General features: G+C 57.3%; 1 protein-coding gene across 1 annotated transcript in view; it reads left to right on the top strand.

The window, feature by feature from the left end:
• Window positions 1-23,758, top strand: part of SORCS2 (sortilin related VPS10 domain containing receptor 2) — a 477,363-nt gene that overhangs the window by 426,204 nt on the left and 27,401 nt on the right. The window contains exons 11-14 of the mRNA XM_060147451.1: window positions 3,121-3,223; window positions 11,277-11,353; window positions 17,005-17,096; window positions 18,023-18,130. Of these exons, the coding sequence (XP_060003434.1) occupies window positions 3,121-3,223; window positions 11,277-11,353; window positions 17,005-17,096; window positions 18,023-18,130 (380 nt within the window). The remainder of the gene's footprint in view (window positions 1-3,120; window positions 3,224-11,276; window positions 11,354-17,004; window positions 17,097-18,022; window positions 18,131-23,758) is intronic.

Below are 23,758 nucleotides of genomic sequence, written 5' to 3' on the forward strand. Positions count from 1 at the left end.
TCTGGGCTCAGAAGGAAAACCCATTCGTGTTGCTGCCCGTGGTAACGCCTCTCAGCATCCGGGCTGAGCCGAGCAGTGGGGCGGCCGGCAGGGGCGGCTGGCGGTGTGGCCCTCCAGCCCTCCGGCAGGCTTTGCCACACGCCTCTTGAGAGCACCAGCCGGCCCCTGCGTGTAGAGGGGCCGAGAAGGGGGAGCCTTGGGACGGTGTGGGCCTCCCAGCTCGGTCCGCATCACATCCACCCAAGCGCTGCAGGGACCCGGGCCACCCCACCAGGACGAGGCATTCAGCACTGACTCCCCGGGCGCCAGCCTGTCCTTGAGGTCTTCCCACCCTTGGCCTGGGTGTGCTCGGGGGGCCCTGCCGTGTCTGACTGTACACCCCGAGAGCAGCCTGGCACACGATGCTTCCCATCCCGTCACGTGTGCAGGTGCCCAGCGCCCTGGGCGTCGGCCTCTCCAGCCCTGCCTGGCCTTCCACGCCCTTTATCAGCTCAGCTCAGTGGGCTGGGCCTTGCGTCCGCTTGTCAGATACCAGCAGAGCACCCGCTGCAGCTCCAGGACCGGCTGGAAGGCATCTGTGTGGCCCTCCACGGCGCCAAAGGGGACTGCAGCTCTGTCTGTGGGCCACTGCCGACCGCAGGGAACCCTGAGGAGTGTTCCACTTCTAGCTCCAACAGGCGACCAGCAGTCAGGACAGAGCAGCTGTGGGCTGGGGAGCGGGAGGGGCAGCCAGGTTCTGTGAGCCACGGCCTCAGACTTCCTCTGTTCACTGCACGCAGAGACAGGGATATTGTGTGCACAGCGCATCAGAGAATGTGGAAAAGGCTGGTTGCGGCCTGGGGAGACCAGCCCAGAAGCTTGGCCACTCCAGGCCCCGCCTGGCCCCCCGGGACCTCTGGGGCACCAGAGCGGGGCCATGCCTGGGCCGGACCTTCTCAGCCCGGGAGCGTGCCACAGGAGGGCGGGCCACGTCCCTGCCGAGGGTCCTGTTCCTCCTGCCGTAGAGCTTCCTTCTGCAGGTAGAGACTGGCCCTGCTCAGAGAGGTCATGGGCACCCCTCCCCCTGGACATGCCCTCGCCATTAGTGCCTGGTGGTTGGATGGGCGAGGGGGCCGAAGGGTGTCACCACAGGTATTAGGTCACCAACCTGCTTGTCAGCTGTAAGAGACCAAGAGAAATCCAGAAGGGGGGACAGCTCAACCTTCCACGGTGGGTCGTTTGTCCCGTTCAATCCAGGTGTTCCTGGATGGGGACTCTCCCCCCGCCACGGGGCCCTGCCATCTTCAGCCTGGGGCTCCCGGCTGCCCCGGGGAGGGTCTCTAGCCCAACCAAGTCTGCTTCAGAAGGGGCCTCTTTCAGCTCATTTTGCCCCCTCTTATTTTGTTTGTTTTTGGTAGCTTGACTGAGGTACCAATCACATCCCATACGATTCACCCATTTAGGTGTGCAATTCAGTGGTTTCTGGTATCTTCACGAGCTGTGCAACCACCACCGTAGTCCATTTTAGACCATTTTCATCACCTCAGAAGGAAACCCTGTACCCTTTAGTCACTACCCCCCATCTCCCATCCCACCCCCTGCCCTGAGCAACCACTAATCCACTTTCTGCCTCTATAGATTTCCCTGCACTAGACATTTCCTGTCAGTGGAACCATACAGTATGTGATGCAACAAATACATTTTTTTAAAACTCTGGTGCAGACAAATAGAGCCCATCTCCCACTGGATCGGGCCCTGGTGGCATCTGACCCAGGCCCATATACAACGTACTGATCGGTTCCATTTTTAACTTCAGATAATCTGTATAAAACATACTCAATTCACGGACCAGAAGCAAGTGTGAAAGAAACATGAACTGTAGAGAAAAAACATCTCTCGGATGGATTTCGGTAGACAGTAGAATATAGCAATGACAGTGGAGCTCTGCAGTGACCCTGGAGGTGTGGGCGACAGGCAGCCCCGGCTAATGGCTGGCGGGTCACTGCCCGGTGCCGTGTCCGGTGGCCTGGAGGGAGCTGTGCGGAGACCTTGGGCCTTGTCCCGTGCCCTTGTGGTCTGTTGTGGATGTGACATGTGACAGAGGGATTGTGGCCTTGAGTCACCGAGGCCAGGGGAGAGGAGACTCGGGAAGGTCAGTCCAGAGGACACATCATTCTCAGCTCGTCTGTTCCCCCAGGATCCCCCAGCCCCAGCCAGGGGAGCAGGCTGTGGCCTCTGCCATCTCGACAGAGGGTGGGGCTGCAGGCAGCTGGGGTGGAGACAGATGAGGGGTGTGGCAGCACCGGGCAGGAAACAGCTGGTGCTTCCTCGTTCTGGGGGCTGCTGGCCCAGTTTGCCTGGAAGTACCAGACCGGCCACGGGGCTCAGAGCATGGACTTTGGAACCAGGCAGCCTCAGCTGTGGTCCCAGCCCCACCACTGCCCTGGCAAGTTGCTTAAATGCACCCTGCCTCAGTTTCCCCATCAACACAGAAGGAATAATAGTACAGATGTTGAGAGCGTTCAGTGACGCACACCTTGTAAAGTACTGGTGCCGGCCCAGAGGCAGCGGAACAGCAACGTGAGTTGCCGTTGGATGTCTTATTACAACCAGTGTCTCTGCCCCTCCAGCCAGGGCACCAGCCGGGGCTGCGTCAGGGTTGCACTGATGCTCGTGAGTAAACTGGGCTCTAGCGTGCCCGCCTTACCCCCTGCCTCTCCCATAGGGCGCAGGGCTTACGGGGTGTCCCGCAGCTGTTGCCCGATGCCCAGGCTACCATGGTCACCTAAGAGGCCCCCAGTAAATGTTCTGGGCGGATGAATGAATGAATGAATGAACGTGGGCATGGACCGTGCAGTCTCCCTCCCGGAGTCCCGTTCTGCAGCCCAGCTCTGCACTCAGGAGCCACGTTGGGGAGCCCACCCTCCAGCACCCAGGGTGGGAAAACCCTCCACTGGAGAAGCCCACCTGGCCGCCAGCCTCCAAGCCTCCTTCTGCCCTCCCCCGACCCCTCTGAAGCACTCCTGGCCCTACCTTCACAGCCAAAAAGCCACAGGGGTGGATGCAGCCTCAGCCTTACCTTTTCTCAGGTCACTTCTCCCTCCCAAGTGCTGACCGTGGCTCCCTCTCTCCCCCTCACAGCCGGACTGCCACCTGCACCTGCATCTGCGCTGGGCCGACAACCCCTACGTGTCAGGCACTGTGCACACCAAGGACACCGCCCCCGGCCTCATCATGGGCGCAGGTAGGAGGTTGCCATTACGGTCAGGAGCCATCACTGCCTGCAGGACGCTCCAGTTTCAAGGGTGGAACTTGATGGTCACGGGCCTGGGGCCATGGTGTATCCACTGGGGGCAGTGCCACAGTACCTCCAGGAAGCCAGCTCACCTGGCACATCACCCTGAGGGGTGATTGCGTAGCCCAGAGTGGGCAGCTGATATGCGTGGACTAATGAAAGGTGGATGGATGGATGGATGGATGGATGGATGGATGGATGGATGGAAGGATGGTTGGATGGAAGGATGGATGGAAGGATGGATGGATGGAAGGATGGATGGATGGATGGATGGATGGATGGATGGATGGATGGAAGGATGGTTGGATGGAAGGAAGGAAAGATGGATGGATGGATGGAAGGATGGTTGGATGGAAGGAAGGAAAGATGGATGGATGGATGGAAGGATGGTTGGATGGAAGGATGGATGGAAGGATGGAAGGATGGATGGATGGATGGAAGGATGGATGGATGGAAGGAAGGATGGATGGATGGAAGGAAGGATGGAAGGATGGATGGATGGATGGAAGCATGGATGGATGGATGGATGGAAGCATGGATGGATGGATGGATGGCAGGAAGGATGGATGGATGGATGGATGGATGGATGGGTAGATGGATGGGTGGGAGGATGGATGGATGGATGGAAGGAAGGATGGATGGATGGATGGATGGATGGATGGGTAGATGGATGGGTGGGAGGATGGGTGAAAGGAAAATTGGATAGTTGAAAGAATGGATAGTCAGATGGCCCAGTGGAAGAATGGATAACAAAATGGCGAATGAATACATAGAAGGATGGATGGGTGGGTGGATGGATAGATGGACAGGAGGACAATTTGCATCATGGTTGACTTTTATTGGTCCCTAAAGAAGGTTCTAGTTTAGTGGGGAGAGAGAGACACATATACAACTAACATAAGGGGAAAAGACAGAAGTATACATTGTGATTGTGTCTGTCTACCCCATTAAACTAGAACCTTCTTCAGGTATCACTAAATGTATGCTGATCTAAGAAAACTCTAAAATAAGGTTTATGTGAGTTAGAAGAATCATTCCAAATAAAATCACATGTTTTACAAGTCCATTGCCAGGTAGCGGCTGGCGTCTGGTTTTCCTTTTACCCGTCAGCGTGGGGATAGCCTCACCAGCTCTCAGCAGCTAAGGCCGGGGAAGTGTCCCTGATGCCATGGAGACAAAGGCAGGGAGGACAGGACCGTGTCCGTCGTGTCCACAGTCGCTACGGTGGCCCTTTCTCCCCGGCCAGGCCCTGAACTCTTCTAATCACCATGACAACCCTGAGAGGTCAGTACCCCTACTTTATGGAGCCCAAGGAGAGGGAAGACTTGCCCGCAACTTGCAAGGTGCCAACAGGAAGCTTGAGACCCACCCCAGGCTCCTCAGGGAAGGGCAGCCCCAGCCCCAGGAGGGGCTGCTGTGCCCCTTGAACCTGCAGTAGGCAAGGCTCTGGGGCGGGCCCATCAGGCCCGCCACTCATCCGGGCTGTGGAACGGCCAGGCTGAGGCTCTGCACAGCCAGGGTGCAGATGGGGTGAGTGGCAGTCGGAGAGACAGTGTCTCTGCCCATCGCACGGGGTGACCACCAAGGCCTGGGCCGGGGCTCACAGCTTCCGGAATCAGGGGCTCCCTCCCTCTGTCTACTCCAGCACCATCTGCGACCCGGAGGATTTGCGCCCCAGACCCTGAGCTGGATGACGCATCCGCCCCTTCAGCAGACGTATCCCAGCACTGAGGCCCGGGCCTGGCTGTGTGTGAGAGAGTGAATGAATGAATGAGTGAATGAGTGTATGAATAAATGAGTGGCTATGCTGAGATGGCAGGAATGGCCTTCCAGGCAGAGACGGGAACATGTGTTTCAGAACGACCGAATCAGAGCCCATGAAGGGGTCGGGAGGTGAGATCCCCTGTCCGCTCTGTGAGTCTCTGATGGCGGGAGACCTTGGCTATCCGAGGGGCGTCTCACGTTATCCTGGAGAGGGTGGCTTTCCAGTAGGGGAGCGAGCGACACAACCAGACAGAGAGGACTGCAAGTAAAGCCTTTCATCTTCTGAGCGTCTTCTGTTCATCTGCGGCCCCGGGGGTCTTCGTCAATGACTGCGATTGGGGCGGGGTCTGCCCGCTTCAATGACGGACGTGCGTCAATCGATGAAAAATCACACATCAGCCTCGATTTCAGTGCAGCTCATGGGGCTCCAGGTCCCATGCAGGGACGGGCTGGGTCGCCCATGTCGGGCACCCCCTGTCTTGTGGACTCTGTTCCCTGGACCTGAAGGCGATGGTGTGTTTTTTTTTTAACATCTTTATTGGAGTATAATTGCTTTACAGTGGTGTGTTAGTTTCTGCTGTATCACAGAGTGAATCAGCTATACATATACATATATTCCCATATCTCCTCCTCTTGCGTCTCCCTCCCACTCTCCCTATCCTACCTGGCATGGACATATATACACTACCAAATGTAAAATAGATAGCTGGTGGGAAGCGGCCGCATAGCACAGGGAGATCAGCTCAATGGTGTATTTACAATGCATGTTCGTGATGGGTTGAAACCCCAAATTCTTGACCAAAGTACAAAAGGCGGAATTTCAAATGTTTCCACCGCTCAAAGGCCTTGAAAGCTCTGGACGACCGTTCCAGCCCCCCAGGGATGCTGTGAGGATCTGCAGGAGGTTCACTTCATTGTCTGCGAGTCACACGGAGAGCGCGGAGCGGAGGGGGCGACCTGGCAGCCTCCCTCCCTCTCACTGTCCCCCCAGGGGCAGGGTGCTACATTTATATTTCATTCTGCTGCTTTTTCATCCCGCCCTGGCTCTCCTGAGACGGATCCATCCGTGCAATGTGGGCCAACTGAGGTGTAAACGTTTTACATCCTCCGCTCCAGCCCTGAGCGTCTGCTGGGAACAGAGGGGAAGGTGGAATGAGCTGGGCTCCCTCGGGCACCCCTGCGGCCGCCGAGCGGGGACCAGTTTCCCACTGGCGGTCCCCACAGCGGGCTGGACGACGTGGCAGGAGCAGTGGGGCCACGTGACGGCCTGTGCCTGGCTCAGCTTCCCGAGGCAGCCATGGGCGATGGCGCCTGTTTCCAGGGAGTCTCTCTCCTGATCTCCCCGCCATCCATCCCTCATTCCGCCCTGAGGCAGGCAGGTGGGAGTTACGAGCCCCAGGTTCTGCCACCTCCAGCTGCGGGGCTGAATCAGGGGCTGGATTTACTGGACCCTCTGAGCCTCAGCTTCCTCACCTGCAAAACAGAGGATGAAACTCCATCGTAAGGCTGATCTGGGGATCAGGTAGAAAGCATCCACACCAGGTGTGTTCTACAGGTGGCCCTGTCATTTGAACAGTGGCTGGACACCGCTGCCCTTCTACTGGGGACCTGCCCTCCGGTTCAGTGGACAGAGGCCAGACCCACAGATGGAGGTGGAAAATGGAGCCGTGAATCCAATGAGAAAGGGAAAAGGATGGTTCAGGAAGAAAAGGCCAGGGCTTCCCTGGTGGCGCAGTGGTTGGGAGTCCGCCTGCCGATGCAGGGGACGCGGGTTCGTGCCCCGGTCCGGGAGGATCCCACATGCCGCGGAGCGGCTGGGCCCGTGAACCATGGCCGCTGAGCCTGCGCGTCCGGAGCCTGTGCTCCGCAACGGGAGAGGCCACAGCAGTGAGAGGCCCGCGTGCCGCAAAAAAAAAAAAAAAAAAAAAAAAAAGACCAGAACTCGAGCTTCTAACTGCCAGGGTCTAGAAACAGCCATAGTGAACCCAGAAATAAACCCAGCGGCCGAGAGTGGCAGCTGGAATGTTCTTCCTGACTGGGCGTGTCAAGGGGATGCGTCCTGCAGAGGCAGCAAATCACAGACGGATGGCTGAGACAGAGGGCGCCAGGCCCAATTCTGACCTGGGCCTTTCCAAGCTCTTGCCCTGGGGCTCTACACCTCCCTGAGCCTCAGTTTCTTCATCTGTGAAGTGAGGGTAATAATCTCGGACTTGGGGGCACTGAAAGGTCTGATGCAGGTAGAAGGCCCTCCCTGCCCCACTGCCCTGCGCCCGTCCTGGGCCACCGCGCAGCACACGCTGGTTCCGGCTCCTTGTCTGGACGTGAACCCTCAGGACCACACAGAGCACAGGCTGCAAACGCTTCCCGGACCCCGGCTCTGACAGTCACATGACTGAAAAAACCTTGAGGGGCCTGGACGGGATGCTCAGAGCACCCCCTCCCGCTCTGTGCCAGGAAGACCCCCGGGGCTCCCGGGAGGAGCCCAGCCTGCCGGCCCTCCTGCAGAGTCCCTTCCTCTGTGACTCAGCCAGTCGGGGACCCGTCAATCCCATCAATGAACCTCATGGATCCCAGATGAGAGGCCGAGGGCCGGGAGGATGTCAGGAGCCGACCCGAGGCCCATCAGCCAGGCGGGGTCACCCGGGCCCTAGAAGCCGGGGACTTGGCAGCACCCGGAGGACCAGAGGGGCGGTCCCCTTACTCCTGCTCCAGCTGCCGCAGGGCTTGCTCCGCCACACTGGGGGCCACGGTGAGGGGTCCTGGGGTGGGTCTTGTGCTGTCGCTTTGCTCTGTTCTGGCCCTGAGGCCTGAGCCACTCCGCAACGTGAAGACCGAGGAAGCAGGGAGAGGAAATGCAGTAAGTGAGCACTTACTGTATACCAGGCCCTGAGAGCACAGAAGCGGAGTGGAGGGGTCGGGGGGTCGGGGGAGGAGGCCCAAGGAGACCCCAGAACAGCCCGGAGGGGACGTAGAGGGAGGCCTTTCTTAGTCGCATCCCCAGGCCTCAGTTTCCCCTCCGTAAAGGGAGGGCACCAGCTCCCGTGTTCCTGCAGAGCCTCCCACTCTGGTGGCCTGTGGATGCGTTCTGTGAATTTCCCCTTAATTTTCCCCGGTGCCTGTTAGGTGACCGGCAGCCTGACAGCCTTGGTAGACGGAACAAGGAAAACAGATTGCGTCACTTAAAAGACAGACATCGCACCCCTGAAATCATGGACTGCAAATTTGCCTGGGAAGTAGAGCTGACGCCATATCCTTTGCCGCACGGCTTCTGTATTTGACGCGCGGGTCCTGGCGTCCCTGCTGGCATCTGGAAGGATGGGGAGATAAAGGGCTCGCCTTCCTTCCTCTGCCCACGCCCAGCTGTTGCGTTCATTCACTCATCTCCCTCTTTTCATTCAGCAGCCTTTCCTCAGCACCTTTAGGTGGCCAGGCGGGTAGAAGGGAACCCAGCTCAGTACCTGGCCCTCTGCCCCACCTCCCCTGACTGACCTCCCCTCCCACCTCCGTGCCGTCGCCAAGGCCGGTCCCTCTGCCTGGCACACCTGCCCCTTTCCCTTGGCCGGTGGCATTTGTCTTTTGAGGCACAGAGCAGAGGTCACTTCCTGCGGGAATCTCTCCTTGATTCCCCTTCTGCACGGGTCCGTTAGCTTTCCCTTCTCTGCTTTCGCAGTACCCTGGGCTCGCAGCATCCTGGCTCTGTGCACGGTTGCAGGGCATCCTTCTTCCCCGGCTAGGTTGAGAGCTCCCTGGGAGCAGGCACGTGGTTACTCAGCTTGGATCCCTCACAGCTCAGCACGAGGCTGGGCAGAGAGCAGCCACTCAGCAAATGCTGATGAATGTGCAGCAGTGGGTGAGTGGGTGGAATTGATGAAAAAGAGATAGATGTGTGGATGGAGGGATGGCGGATGGACCGATGGATGGACGATAAATTAATGAAGGGTGGATGGAGGGATGGCGGATGGACCGATGGATGGACGATAAATTAATGAAGGGTGGATGGAGGGATGGCGGATGGACCGATGGATGGACGATAAATTAATGAAGGGTGGATGGAGGGATGGTGGATGGATGGATGGATGGACGATAAATTAATGAAGGGTGGATGGAGGGATGGTAGATGGATGGATGGATGGACGATAAATTAATGAAGGGTGGATGGAGGGATGGTAGATGGATGGATGGATGGACGATAAATTAATGAAGGATGGATGGAGGGATGGTGGATGGATGGATGGACGATAAATTAATGAAGGGTGGATGGAGGGATGGCAGATGGATCGATGGATGGACGATAAATTAATGAAGGATGGATGGAGTGATGGCGGATGGATCGATGGATGGACGATAAATTAATGAAGGGTGGATGGAGGGATGGTAGATGGATGGATGGATGGACGATAAATTAATGAAGGGTGGATGGAGGGATGGTGGATGGATCGATGGATGGACGATAAATTAATGACAGGTGGTTGGAGGGATGGCGGATGGACCGATGGATGGACGATAAATTAATGAAAGGTGGATGGAGGGATGGCGGATGGATGGACGATAAATTAATGAAGGGTGGATGGAGGGATGACGGATGGATGGATGGATGGACGATAAATTAATGAAGGGTGGATGGAGGGATGATGGATGGACCGATGGATGGACGATAAATTAATGAAGGATGGATGGAAGGATGGCGGATGGACCGATGGATGGATGATAAATTAATGAAGAGTGGATGGAGGGATGGCGGATGGACCGATGGATGGATGATAAATTAATGAAGGGTGGATGGAGGGATGGCGGATGGACCGATGGATGGACAATAAATTAATGAAGGGTGGATGGAGGGATGGCAGATGGACGATAAATTAATGAAGGATGGATGGAGGGATGGTGGATGGATGGATGGATGGACGATAAATTAATGAAGGATGGATGGAGGGATGGACAGATGATAAATTAATGAAGGATGGATGGATGGATGGATGGAAGATTTGGTGGTTGGTTGGACCTCAAAAAAAGGGCAGGTACGCAATCCCTCTGCCACTCTCCTTGGACTCACTTTGCCTCATCTATCTGAGGATAATCCGTCTCCTCTGGGATTTTCCAGTGACGTCTAAACCTGGCTCTGGAAGAGAGACTCCTGACAGCACCACATGAATAAGTCTCCAAAGTGCAAGTGGTGCACACGTTGCCCAGGTCAGGGGCTCCAGGAGAGAGTCCAGAATGGCTTCAGTGTTCTCATAACAGGTCCCCTTCATCCCGGAAGCTCAGGCCCCTGGTCCCTGCCATCATCGTGTGGTCACAGCGGAAGCCTGCCCAGTCTGACCCCTCAGAAAATCCCATTGTCCAAGACCCTTCCCAGGAGGCCGTTTAGGGCATCCAGCCCAGCTCAGAGGCCACCGAGACTGCCCCGCAGCTGCGTCTTCTAGGTGGCCATCTGCAGGGGTCCGCTTAGGCTCGGTTTCCTATCTGTGAGCTGGAATCACCTTGGATGCTAAGTGGGGATTCTTCCCCCTCCGGCAGCAGCCCCAGGATTAAGTGCCAACCCCTCAGAGTGGCCTTCAAGGCTGGTGACCCACCTGCCAGGCTGGTGTGGGTTCCAGTGAACCAGGACCCAGGAGGATCCTCCTGGCTGCCCAGCTGGCTGGGGGCCCACCTCACCATCCTCCCAAACATCCCCCCAACAGATATTTAATGAGCCCCTACTTTGTGCTTACACTGCCTCCCACCTGGACTGCCCCAGACTGCCCTGGACCTGCCTCTGGCCTCCCCCGCACCCGGCCCCCAGGGGGCCTCCAGACGCAGGCCCAGCCATGTCTTGCCGCAGTTCCCGTCAGGGGCTGCCGTGTCCCCACACTGCCCACCTGGCCAGCATCCTCTCTAGCCTGTCCCCGACCCCCACTCCGTGCTTTTTCTTCCTGAATCACACTCGTCACCGTGGGTCCCCCTGAAGCCCCCAAGCTCTGCCTGCACCTGGGCTCAGCCGGAGCTGCCTGAGGCTGGCTTTCTCTGGGCAAAGTTAATCTTTTATTGCTCAGACTAGGACCCGTAGTGGTGACAGCAGGCCCGTCATTATACAAGGAGGGCAGAGAGGGGCATCCGCCGGTGGCTTTGGTGCTGGGAGGTGTAGACCCAGAGCACATCAGACACCAACCTTGTTTGGGGACCTGGCTGCACTCAGACCTTGGTAAGGGGGAGAGTGGCCGGTCCTAAGAGCAACCCTACCACTTTGCTTCCGGACCAGGTAACCTGGGCTCCCAGCTTGTGGAATATAAAGAAGAAATGTACATCACATCAGACTGTGGGCACTCCTGGAGGCAGGTAAGGTGGCAGGGAGGGGCCCGGAGCCCACCATGCTCACTCCGCCGAGGCCCCTGGGAGAGTCTGTTCTCTCATCCCCTCCCTCCCAGAGGAGTTCTGAGAAACGCTTCTTCATCTTCCCCGGCCTGAGGGGCTGCACACGGGTCCCTTTAGCAGATGTTACATCACCATCTGTGAAAAGAGAGCCCAGGCCAGGCTGCCCACACCGCTGCTGTTCTTTCAGCAGCCACTGCTGGAGAATTCCAGATCTGACGCATCTTCCCATGGTCAGACAGGTTACCGTGAACATCGAAGCGATGGGGATCGATGCCCGGGACGGGCTGGGGGTGCTTTCCGGCAGGAAGCCACACGGGGACTCAGAAGGTTGGCTGAGCCCAAAGGCCACGAAGTGGGGGCCCCAAGGACACCCCCTGGGTTCCTGGCAGGGGCAGCTGCTGAGTGGATGGCACAGACTTGGGAGAGAAAGAGAAAGTGGGGAGGAGTAGGTTTTAGGGGGCGACGGCGAGTCTGGATTGGGCCTCCTGGGACACATCCATGAGATGATGATTTGACGCTCAGTGTCGCCCGAGAAAAGGAAAAGCAGGAAAGGGAGAAGAAACAGGAGAAAGCAGTTATGCAGGGAACGGCCCCCAGCACTGGGGGTCGCACTGTGAGGACCCCTCCCTGCTGCGCCCACATGCGGCTCAAATTCTCAGACTGGAGGGCGGGATGCTGCCGGCCAGTGGGCGTCACGCAGAGCAGGGCGGGTGGGGAGCAAAGGCTGACGGTCCGGCGCCCTGTGCAGTCAGGTAGCCCAGGAGCCGAACCCACGCGCTCTGCCCCAGGAGAGGCCCCGTTGCCCTCTACCTTTGCTATTTCTTTCCAGCAAAAAAAAAAACCTCATCTGGTCTGCTGGCTTCAGTGACAGTTTCTACTTTAACTGCTTAAGAAAATGCACTAAATTTTCGTGTGCATCTCCTCTTTCGGTGGATGTAAGAAGCTCTGTTTTCAGGTCAATTTTTTGCACCCCTGAGTATCCCACTTAGAGTCCCCTGCCCAGGTACCACACTGGACAAATATGTTAACCCCCAAAGTGTGAAGCTCACCGGTACCCTGGGTTTAAAGCCCTGGCGTTTTTTTAATAATATGCAAGGAACAAGGAATTTTGAAAAGGGCAAAAGAGATTTATTGTGTTATAATAGTCCTATTTCACTAAAACTAGTGAAACATGTCTAAACTTTCTTAAAGGTCACCACCTGTCCACTGATTAGAGAAACCGCCCCCCTGCTCCCGGCTTGTTAGACTTTACAGACCAGGTGAAACAGAAGAGAAAGGTATTCACAGTGGCCACTTTTGTCAAGCAATTTGCTTAGGCTTCAAACTTGGGAACTTGTCAGAATTAAATGGGAGAATGTCTGTTCAAGATGGAGCTGAGGTACCCATTTCTTCCCCAGTGATGGGGGAGGGGTGGGGGAATGGAGGGGCTCGGGTGCTTGGCAGAGGAGCGGGGGGTGCCCGTGCGTGTCAGGGGGAGGGCGATTACTGGTGGGGGGCAGAAGGCAGAGGCCAGGGTGGGACAAAGGCACGAAGGCCAGACGACCAGGTGAGCTCAGGCCGGTTTGTCAAGGGTGCGATGAGCTGTCTCTACAGGAAAACTCTTAGAATGTGAATTACAAATAACACTGTGCGTGATGCCTAAGGGACGTATCATTTTATTTTATTTTATTTATTTTTTGGGGGGAGGATGTATCATTTTAAAAACATGACTTCCCTGGAATGATCAAAACATAGCCAGAACACATTTAAGGAGCCCCCTCTAGAACTCAGGGTGTGGGAGAGAAAGGATTGGGGGACCCCTGCCTAGGCGATGGTCAAGGCACAGAAAACCATAGCAAAGGATGTGCAAAGACCCTGTGGTCCAGTGGTGGGTGTTGGAGCCCCCTTGTTCCTGAGTCCCAAGCTAACGAGAGTGGAGTTGCCCATGGGGGTCCCCTGGGATGGCTGGGAGGCACCCCATCTCCTCAGTGGATGGACAGGACAAACGCCCCCCTGCCTGTCCTTGCGGGAGGAGGGTGCAAAGCATGTGGGGTCTGAGCACAAGTGAGGGTTGTGCCCACGTTCGGGGCCGTGCCCCGGAGCTAAATCCTGCTTGGGAGCAATCCCAGGACCCACTTCCGGCTTACCGTTCATTTGTACCACCCCTGCAGATCTCCCCAGGAAGGGAAGCGGGTTAGGCCCCCGGTGGAGTGGGGAGGAGGGCTCCCACCGGGCGGGTGGGCAGAGGCCTCTGCAAGTTCAAAGGCAGAGACGGATGTGCTTGCGGCATGCCATGTGCCTCTAGGACCACGTCGCGGGACCCAGCGTGGTTTCCACCACCCTGCCCGGCAGCCCGGAGGTCCCAGGAGGGATTCTAGTTTCTCCTTGAATAATCCCCGGGACAGAGAGCTCACTGTTTCCTGGAGGAGAAGACTGTCTCCTTGCTTCACCTCCCCCGCCCCCCTCAGCGTCCCTCCCCCAGGAAGCTTCTAAAAGGGGAATCTGTTCCCCTCACTCCCCAAGTAAACCTCGGTGTCCCCCACCATCTACGGGAGGGTAGACCATCGGCTGACCCACGCCAGCCCACCCATGGGCCGCTCCATCTGCCCGCAGTTCCAGCCCCAGCAAACAGCTCGTGCCCCCCTCCACTTGGCCACACTGCTGTCTGTAACCTCCTCTGCACGCACTGTTTCCCCGCCCGTAATGCCCTTGCCCCGCCCAATGCGCTGTGACACCCCCGCCCCCACCCCCGGGGTGCCCACCGGCTCAGGTCTCGAGTTGAACTGGAGCACATCATTCACCCCCAGAACACGGGCTGGGAGCCCTGTACTGTGGCAGAACCTGGGCTGGGCAGAGAGGGTGGGTTCGATGGGCTGCTTGTTGGTATCCGAGTGGGCGAGTCACTGGGTGGAGGTGGTCTGTCTCCTTGCGGGGGGCGGGCGGGGGCGGGTGTTTCCCTGGGCTATGAATTTCTGGGGCGTTAAGCTTTCATTTCTACCTCTGGATCCCAGGACCCAGACAGAGGACATGAAACACTGGGTGTGTCTGACGGGTGGAGAGACGGGGAGGGGAATTGTGCAAAGTTCTTCCCCACGGTACCTAAATCCACACGACGTCACCTCCCTCATCCAGGAGGTGCTATCTGAGTTAACGTAGCCGCAGGCAGCACACTTATCCAGAGTGCCACCCAGAGCACCTGCCAGAGCTTAGGACACCCAGGCCCAGGGACTCCTCTGACCCCGGCAGGCGCGGCCATGGAATCTGCGGGGAGGGAGATGCAGGGGTGGATCCGGGAGGCCCCAAGCTAGTGCTCTGGGCCCTCACCCCACCCTGAGACCTCGTCACTCGCAGGTCACAGATCCTCCTCCGGCTGAAAATGTCCTGCTCGTGGCGACAGCAGCTCCTGGTGGATGCGGCCCGCGGTCCATCAGAGACCTGGGGTCTCTACCCTAGCGCTGCCAGTTGCTAGCTATGTGGCCGCAGGCAAGTCGCTGTGTGTCTCTGAGCCTCTGGTCTCTCTTTGGAAAATGGGGAGGTGACCTCTGAGCGTGGTTGCTATTAAACAAGGCTCTGTACGCACAGCAGAGGCCCCCGTGCCGGTCACCCAGTTCTCCCCTCCCCCGCATCAGACATGTTTAAGGGCACAGTTCGCAGGTATCCAGGTCTCTTCCACCATTCTTCGTAAGGGACCTCTCCTCTTTAGTCAAGCCAGAAGGGTTTCCTAGAGAATTCCTGTGACCAGCGGGAAAGCCAGCAAGATGATGAGAAGGTGGAAATATCTGGGGAAGAGCTTTGCAGGCAGGGCACAGCATGTGCAAAGGGCCTGAGACGTGTTCAGGGAAAGGAGGCCAGGGTGACTGGTATACGGGAGGTGGGAGAGCGTGGGCAAGGGCCTCTCATACAGAGCCCCAATGACCAGGAGAAGGTGTGGATGTGATTCTAAGGGCCATGGGGGCCATTGGAAGGTTCTGGTGGGGTTAGGGGGTGTGGGGGTAATGGGATGTCAGGGCTGGGGGCTTGGCCTGGAGGCACCATCGGCTCTGCTGAAGTTCCCGTTCCTAAGAGGTGAGGCCTCTGCTTGGGGTCCTCCCCGAGTGCCTCCCGCTGGCTCTGGAAAAACAGACATTCAAACAAAGGAAGACTCGAGATAGAAGATCAGGGGGAAGGTGCTAGTTAATGATTGTGTGGGTGTGTGTGGGTTTTTTTTTAATGATTTCCCCGTTCCTGGTCGCTCATTGCTCTAGAACAGGGTCCCCGGGGTGTGGGAACTTTCGGGGCTCTTTCTGCCGGGGCAAATGCAGATGCAGCCCTGGGTCTACGTCTGCTTGGAGATGCGCTTATTCCGGCCTCGCTCGGCGCCAGGTCCTGCAGCAGCTGCCTCCCCGGCCCAGGAGGGGCCCCAGAGCCACAGGCACAAAGGCCTCGCCAGGCCCCTGTGCGGAGCGGCTGACACCCGTGAGCATGCAGGCCCCGGCGAGGGGCTGTGGGTGTGGGGTCCTGGCTCCATCCCGTCTCCCCCTGAGTTTCCCTGCACCCCTGCTACAGAACCCACAGGCCCTGAGACGGTCAGACAGGGTGGGAGGTGAATGGGGCCCTGGCCCGCTGCAGGTGGTTGTGATGGGGTCACGTCCTGTAGATGAGGTTCAGGGTGGCAGGGGACGTGGCAGAGGGCATCGGTGCCCTTCTCTGTGTGGAGTCAAGACCCAGGCTGGCCGTCTAGGTATCTGTGTTCGTGGAAGATCTAGAGGGGGACGCCCGGTGTCCTGGCAGGACTAAAGAGCTATACCCAGCTCTGCCACCCACCAGCTCTGAGGCCTTGGCTCGGCCCCCACAGCTCCAAGCGTCAGCTTGCTCATCTGTAAAATGGGACCCCATCCCAGGGCTGTTTGCAGACAAGCGAGGCCACCAGAGGTATTTCCTCCCGCAAGAGCCCTGTCCAGGCCACTCGACCTTGTGTCCCCTGAGGACTTGGTGGAGATTCACTCATTCACTCATTCATTCATTCATCCCCCACACACTCCCTGAGCACAGGCACCCCCAGCTGTGAGCTGAGGCATGTGCTGGGCCACAGAAAGGATTCAGAGGCAGGACCGGCCTTTGAGGAGCTCCCTGGCTGGAGGAAACAATGACAAATTAGTGCAGTAAGTGCTGGGGCAGGGGGCCCAGAGATGCTCCCCACCCAACCTGGCATCAGGGAGGGCTTCCTGAAGGAGGTGGCACATGGACTATCTTAATGTCAAATAGAGATTTGCTTTTACTGGTGATGCTCATCCTAAATGCTTTTCTAAATTCCACTATTTCTCATCCTCACGTGTCGGCCTTTTTGGTGCGAGTTTTTCCTTTAGGCAGGACCACCTGCAGTGTTTATTTTTCTCTCTTGTCAATGGTCTAGAAATCGCCATCTGCATCCATTCATCCCACACGTACTGAGTCTGGGTGGTTGGGGGAACACGGGGATGGCCTGGGGACACCGGGAGCCCTCAGGCCAGCCCCGCCTCAGGGAACGGGACTCTGCTGCTGCCCCCCAGGCAGTGTGTCGGCAGTTCTGCCCCACTGGGGAGCGACCCCAGACCCTGAACAACCTCCGACCCTCCTCAGGGTCCCGCCCTCAGACCCCCACCTGCTGTCTTCTGCAGGTATTTCAGGAGGAGCATCACATCCTCTACCTGGACCACGGCGGCGTGATCGTGGCCATCAAGGATACCTCCATCCCCTTGAAAATCCTCAAGTAAGGCCATCGGGAGCCAGCACTGGGTGCAGGGTGGTAGGGGCTCTTTCTCCCCACCTGGGAACCCCTCAGAATAGTCCCCAGTCCCCCCACCCAACAGCTGCTTCTGGCCAGGCCTGGAGAGGTGAGGAAATGGGGAATGATGACCCAGCATGGTCGGGTGGGCCAGAGGGAAGCCTGGGGCTGTGAGGAGGCCCCCACCCACCTCATCCTCGGGAAACAGGGAGGGCTTCTCAGAGGAGGTGACTTTTATGCATGGACAGGAATTAGCTCAGTGGAGGAGGTGGGGTCAGAGAAGGAAGCCAGCAACGTGTGCCCAGGTGAGAGTGGGGTTGGCATCAGCTTCAGACAGGTGAAGGTTTATTGTGGGGAAGTGAGGGCAGATATGAACTCTGGACTTGGAAGGCAGAGCTGGGGGAGCTGCCAGGAAGCCAATATCACTTTAGTCTGAAAAAGATCTTTCTGCACTGCAGCTGGCTGTACTGATATGCCTCACTGAGAGACAGTAAGCTGCCATCAATGACCTGGCAAACCCTGGGCTGGCCTCGGGCATTGGGTGGGGCTGACCTGGATGTTTCCAAGGCCTGGATAACTGCAATTCAGGGGGTACAAAGCAGCTTGGGACCCAGACCACACACCCAGGACTCCTTGGCTGTGGTGTCACCACGCAGATGTGGATGCCATCTGCTGGTGGTGGGTGGCTGCTGTGACCTCCCAGGAGAGCGTGAGGTCAGGGATCCTCTTGTGGCCGAGACACTGGACTGGCCCTGGGGGTGGCCACTGCTCTTGCCTGTTTTCCCAGCCGCCTCAGCTGGACAGCTCTGGTCCCTGGGCATGGGCAGGGCTGGGTCCAGCGAGGCAGCTCGTCCTGGACACAGGATGTGTTCCCACCTGCCCCGAGGTGGTGACTCCCCTTCTCTCGGCAGGTTCAGCGTGGACGAGGGCCTCACCTGGAGCACGCACAATTTCACCAGCACCTCCGTGTTTGTGGATGGGCTGCTGAGTGAGCCGGGGGACGAGACGCTGGTCATGACGTGAGTGCCCACGGGAGGTGGGCAGGCAGGTCAGAGCCGAACCCCAGGCGGGCCGTGGCGGAGGGCCACTGTGGGCCTTGCTGCTCTAGGCAGGTTCAACACTGACCCCCAGCCTCCTCGCTTTGACCTCCATCTTCACACCTGCTTCCTTATCTCTTACCATCTACTGTTTCCTCTCATCCTCAGCCACTGGGAAGGAGCCACTCTGTCCTTAGTCAGGGACATTTGTCACCTGCCCATGATCACCTGCTGGTGAGGGGTGGAACCAAGAGTCAAGGGTCAGCTCTGGGTCACTGTCCACTTAACCTTTCAGATGGTGATGATGATGGTGGTGGTGGTGATGATGATGGTGATGATGATGGTGATGATGGTGATGGTGATGATGATGGTGACGATGATGGTGATGATGATGATGGTGATGATGGTGATGGTGATGATGGTGATGGTGATGATGATGGTGACGATGATAGTGATGATGTTGATGGTGATAATGATGATGATGTTGGTGATGATGGTGGTGATGATGATGATGGTGATGATGATGGTGGTGATGGTGGTGACGATGGTGATAGTGAAGGTGATGCTGATGGTGAGGATGATGGTGATGATGGTGACAGTGATGATGATGATGATGGTGATGATGATGATGGTGAGGATGGTGAGGATGATGGTGAGGAGGATGATGGTGATGATGATGATGATGGTGGTGATGGTGGTGATGATGGTGATGATGATGATGGTGATGGTGACAGTGATGTTGGTGATGGTGTTGGTGATGGTTATGATGATGGTGATGGTGATTATGATGATGGTGTTGATGATGGTGATAGTGAAGGTGATGCTGATGGTGAGGATGATGATGGTGGTGGTGGTGACAGTGATGATGATGGTGTTGATGATGGTGATGATGGTGATGATAATTGTGGTGATGATGATGGTGATGATGGTGTTGATGATGGTGATGATGGTGATAATGATGATGATAATTGTGGTGATGATGGTGATGATGATGGTGATGATGGTGATAATGATGATAATTGTGATGATGATGATGGTGATGGTGATGATGATGGTGATGGTGATGATGATGGTGATGATGGTGATGATGATAATTGTGGTGATGATAATTGTGGTGATGATGATGATGGTGATGATGATGGTGTTGATGATGGTGATGATGGTGATAATGATGATAATTGTGATGATGGTGATGATGGTGATGTTGATGGTGGTGATGGTGTTGATGATGGTGATCATGAAGGTGATGCTATGGTGAGGGTGATAATGGTAGTGATGATTATTGGCTATTGGCACCTGTGAAGAACTTGTAGGCACATGGCACAGAGAGGACCTAAGACCCAAATGGGCCAGTGAAGGGCAGATCCAGGCTGTGACCCCAGCCCCTTGACCCTGGCTTAGGTCAAGCGCATCCCTGTTCAGAGTGGCTCACAGCCCAGGAGCAGAGCCTGAGCAGGCGGGGATTGAGAAAGGCACCCAGGGCTTGACTGTGCCCTGTGGCCCTGCTGGGGAGACAAGGCGCTCACCCAGAAACCACGAAATGAGGGTCCGCCTTTGGAAGCCTCCTTCCTGGGCGATTCGCCCGTCTAGGCACTTGTTCAGGCAGAGCTGACTCACAAGCCAGCGTGGGGCCCGAGACTCTGCATTTCTAACAGCCCCGCCAATGCTGTGCATGCCTGGCTGCACTGGGTGCAGGAGATCGGGCCCTGTGCACTCTGCTTGGCTTTTATTGATGATGCCTGTACTGGGGAGAGCAGTGTCCCCCCAAATCCACGTCCACCCAGACCCGTGGATGTGACCTTACTTGGGAACAGGGCCTTTGCCGACGTGCTTAGTCGAGATGAGGTCACACAGGTGGCAGGTGGGCCCTAATCCAATGATTCGTGTCTTATACGAAGAGGGTTAGGGTTAGATACACAGCCACACCGTCGTGTGAAGACGTGGCAGAGGCCAGCGTGATGCGACCACAGTCCAGGCACGCCTGGAGCCCCAGGAGCTGGAAGAGGCAGGAAGGACCCTCCACTGGGGCCTGCAGAGGAAGCCCGCTCTGTGAACACCCACATCGCAGGTTTCTGGCCTCCAGAACGGTGAGGAGATACGTTTCCATTGTCTGAAGCACGAGTTTGTGGACATGAGTTAAGATGGCCCCAGGAAGCCACCCAAGGCCCCACGACTCTTCCCCTCATGACAGCCCAATGTGGGCCAGGGCCACTGACGCTGGGAGGGGACCCGGCACTTTGGACACCTCGGTCTCTGGTTGGTCTCCCAAGTTACTTCCTCTCTCCCCTCAGCAGACTTTGAGGAAGCTTCCAGGGGGCAGGGCTGGGTCTGAGTCCCCAGCCCAGGAAGGCTCCTGCTGTAGCAGTAGGGAGTGAAAACGAGTAAGAGGTTCCCTTGCTCACTCCCGGAGGACGGCGGAGGGAGGGGGCGAGCTGCTTCCTTATATGGGGTGAGGGTAGAGGTGTGTCCTGGGGTCAGCTGGAGGCGTGGCTTAGGAGGTGTGCCCACCCCTTAGGTGGGGTTGAGTGCAGGGGGCGTGCTCGGTGCCCTGCTTTTGCGCCCCGCTCTTCAGAAGTGGCAGTTGGGTTTTCGGCTTTTTGTATCTTCTTGTCCATAATTTGCCCCAACTGGGCATACACAGTTATTTTTAGTCCCTTGTAGTTTCTTTGTATTTTGTGGCCCAAGGAGACGTTTGTCCAGGTGCTAGCACTGCAGCAAAGGGTCCCAGGTCCCAGCCTATCTCAAGGCCAGCCCTTCTCCGGTCATTCCAGCCTGGCCTGCCATGTGCCACCCTCTGTCTGGGCACCAGGGACCCCGAGGACCCACAGAGCTGGTGGCCCAGGCAGACAGATCGAATATAACCAAGAGTGACATGGTTCCTCGGTAACGCGAAAGATGCTGATACAACAGGGCCAGCCAGCCGAGGGGCTGGGGGCTGAAGGGTCGCTTCTGGGGTGGGTGGTGATCATGGAGTCTTGGAGCAGCTGACCTTTGAACCAGGACCGGGCCAGTGAGACCCAGGCCCAAGGACGAGCTGTGGGCACAGAAGGACTGATGCTTTCCCACGTGAGGATTTGAACGGTGCCCCAGCTCTGGCTCAGCCCTTCTGGAGCAGACGGGCCGGTTCCGTCCATTCCCAGCAGAGTGGCTGGGTGCTAGGACCCCTCACCCTGCCCGCTCGGCCTGGAGAGCATGTCCAGGTACGTGTGCCCAGCTGGAGTCATTGCCTGGGAGCGAGTCCCTGGTGAGAGAACAACTCATGCCCTCCTGTCTGCCCTTCCAGCTCACGATGGCTTTCACATCCCTGCCCCGGCCGGCTCCCCATCGCCTGTGAGGAGCCAGGTCTTCACCCTTCTGAATGCCCCAGAGGGGCCACTCGGATAAGCCCCCAGGGGTGCCTGGCCCCCAGCCCGAGGCCTGAACTGGAAGGAAACCGCCCAGAGTGGACATAACCCCTCCAGGCTCGCCTCTGCCCTGGGGCTCCTGTGGGTGCTCATGTGAACGCCCCCTCGCCAGGCTCCTCTGGCTGCCTGGGATGGAGGCTGGGAGTACAGCTCTCGTAAGCCCCCCACCGCGGGCCACCAGGGACCACGGCCGCCTGTGTGCCCACCGCCCAGGCTTCTGGGAACGGAAGATGGAGCAAAGGGACGTGGAAACGGTAGTGCGGACTCCTTTCTCAGGACGTTTGAGACAAGAGAGCCATCTAAGTTCCTGCCAGACCCAAATCCGGCTTCAGTGACCCCCTCCAGGGGGCCTCCCCTGCCACCAGGACTGAGGAAGCCTGGCATCCTCCCTACATCTTTCCCAGTATGGCCTCTTGCAACAAGTTCTGTAACGAAGCTTTATTGAGCACATACTATATGTTATGGGTCCATTTTTTTTACGTTATCTCATTTTATTCTCATAGGAAATCTCCAGGGAGGATTTATTCCCCCTTCTTCTAGAAGTGCTAAAAATCTCAAAAATTCTGCACCGAGGGAGTGGTGGCAAAGGGGGACCCGTCACATCAGCTCTGCATGGGTCCTGGAGAGCCAGAGCTGGAAGGGGGACCCCAGAGGCTGTCCTATAAAAACTGGGTCAGGAACCATCACCTTTCTAATTCCCTAAACGCCTCACTTGTGCTTCTCCCTGCACACCTAGTTCCTCTCCTCCCTGGCCCTGGAATGAGTTAAATCCTTCAGGACGTCACATACTTACGCTCCCCTCGTGCTCTTGGAGGCTTCGTTCTGGGGTGGGCCGGGGAGGGAGGAAGATTCCAGCCTGGGCCGATGCAGGGCTCTCTGTGGTGTGGCGGTCGGGCTCAGCCTGGACCCTTTGCTGGTTGACCAGTTTTCCAGGACCAGAGGCCACGGAGCAGAAGGGAAGCGTCAGAAACACCGGGGGAGATGGCTGGCCCGTGCTGGTTTTGCAGAGGTTGAACAAGTCAGCTGGGTCTGAGGCCTCAGCTTCCCCAGCTGAGAAATGGGCGCACTTTCTACCCCAGGGCATTAACCTAGGAGCTTCAGGACGTCAAGCCCTTTGTCACCGCATCAGTGCTGGGTTTGGCCCCAGAAACAGCCCGGTTTTCAGCACTCATCAACAGATGGGGTGTTTTATTCCTGGAACACTCCTGGCAGAATTCAGAGCCAGATGCTATAACCTCAAGTTTTTTTTGAAAAAGCATCAGAACTGTTCCTACAGGCCTCCTACTTCACTGTGCCACATCATCAGACCACTTCCAAATTCCGGTTGACACAGAAATGATTCAAACTCTGAAAGAGGGAACATGCTGGCGTGCTAGAATAAAGGTTCATCTCTCCAGACTGCTGGAAGCGCTCAGACCTAGCATCCTGTCTACTCCCACTCCTTCCCTTCCTGTCTCTCTCCTTCTCTCCCTCTCTCTGTGTCTCTCTGTGTCTCCCTCCCTTCCCCATCCTCTGTCTCTCTGCCTCTCTCTCTCTATCCCCCGCTGTCCTATTTCCTGCACAGTTGAGAGCATTTCCCCAGACGGTTCTTTATCCAAACCTGCCCAAAGGTCACGTCCAAGCTGACCGTAGTCACCTTTGGGGATGTTTCCCTCAGCTCGGATCACCCCTGCTCAGCCTCCCACCCCCACCAGTGCAGCCTCAGAGGGGTGAGGGCCCCCCAGGCCCTGGGGGGGGATAGTGGGCTCCCAGATCCTCCCCGGGCTGCACTAGGGGAGGGGAGTGAGCTCTTTGAAGGGCGTGGGGCGCCTCCTTAACCTGCAGAGGCCGGCCCACATTTTCCTTATTAATCGTGAAGCAATAACTAGCCTCCCTCTGGCGTCTCCTTCCTAAAACTCAAAGTCAGCCGGATGACAGATACTTCTCGAAGTATCAGCTGAGCTTTTGGGTTTCATAGAAGGCAGGACTTCAAAGACACGGAGGGAATTAGTTAGATCAAGCAAGCCAGACTCCTTTCAGGGACTTCCCCGGCGGGGCCCGTGCCGCCAGCCTGGGAGGCTGCGCGGTGGTCACGCTCGGGCCAGTGCGTGTTTCCCGGGCAAAGCACCCCAGCCCTGTGGTCGCCAACCCGGGACCGACCCTGGCTGCCCCGGGAGGTGGGCGGCTGCCATGCCATCCCGAGGGGGTCCCTTGCCTCAGTCTCCTT

Source organism: Lagenorhynchus albirostris, chromosome 4 (assembly GCF_949774975.1).
Source record: "Lagenorhynchus albirostris chromosome 4, mLagAlb1.1, whole genome shotgun sequence".
NCBI lineage: Eukaryota > Metazoa > Chordata > Mammalia > Artiodactyla > Delphinidae > Lagenorhynchus > Lagenorhynchus albirostris.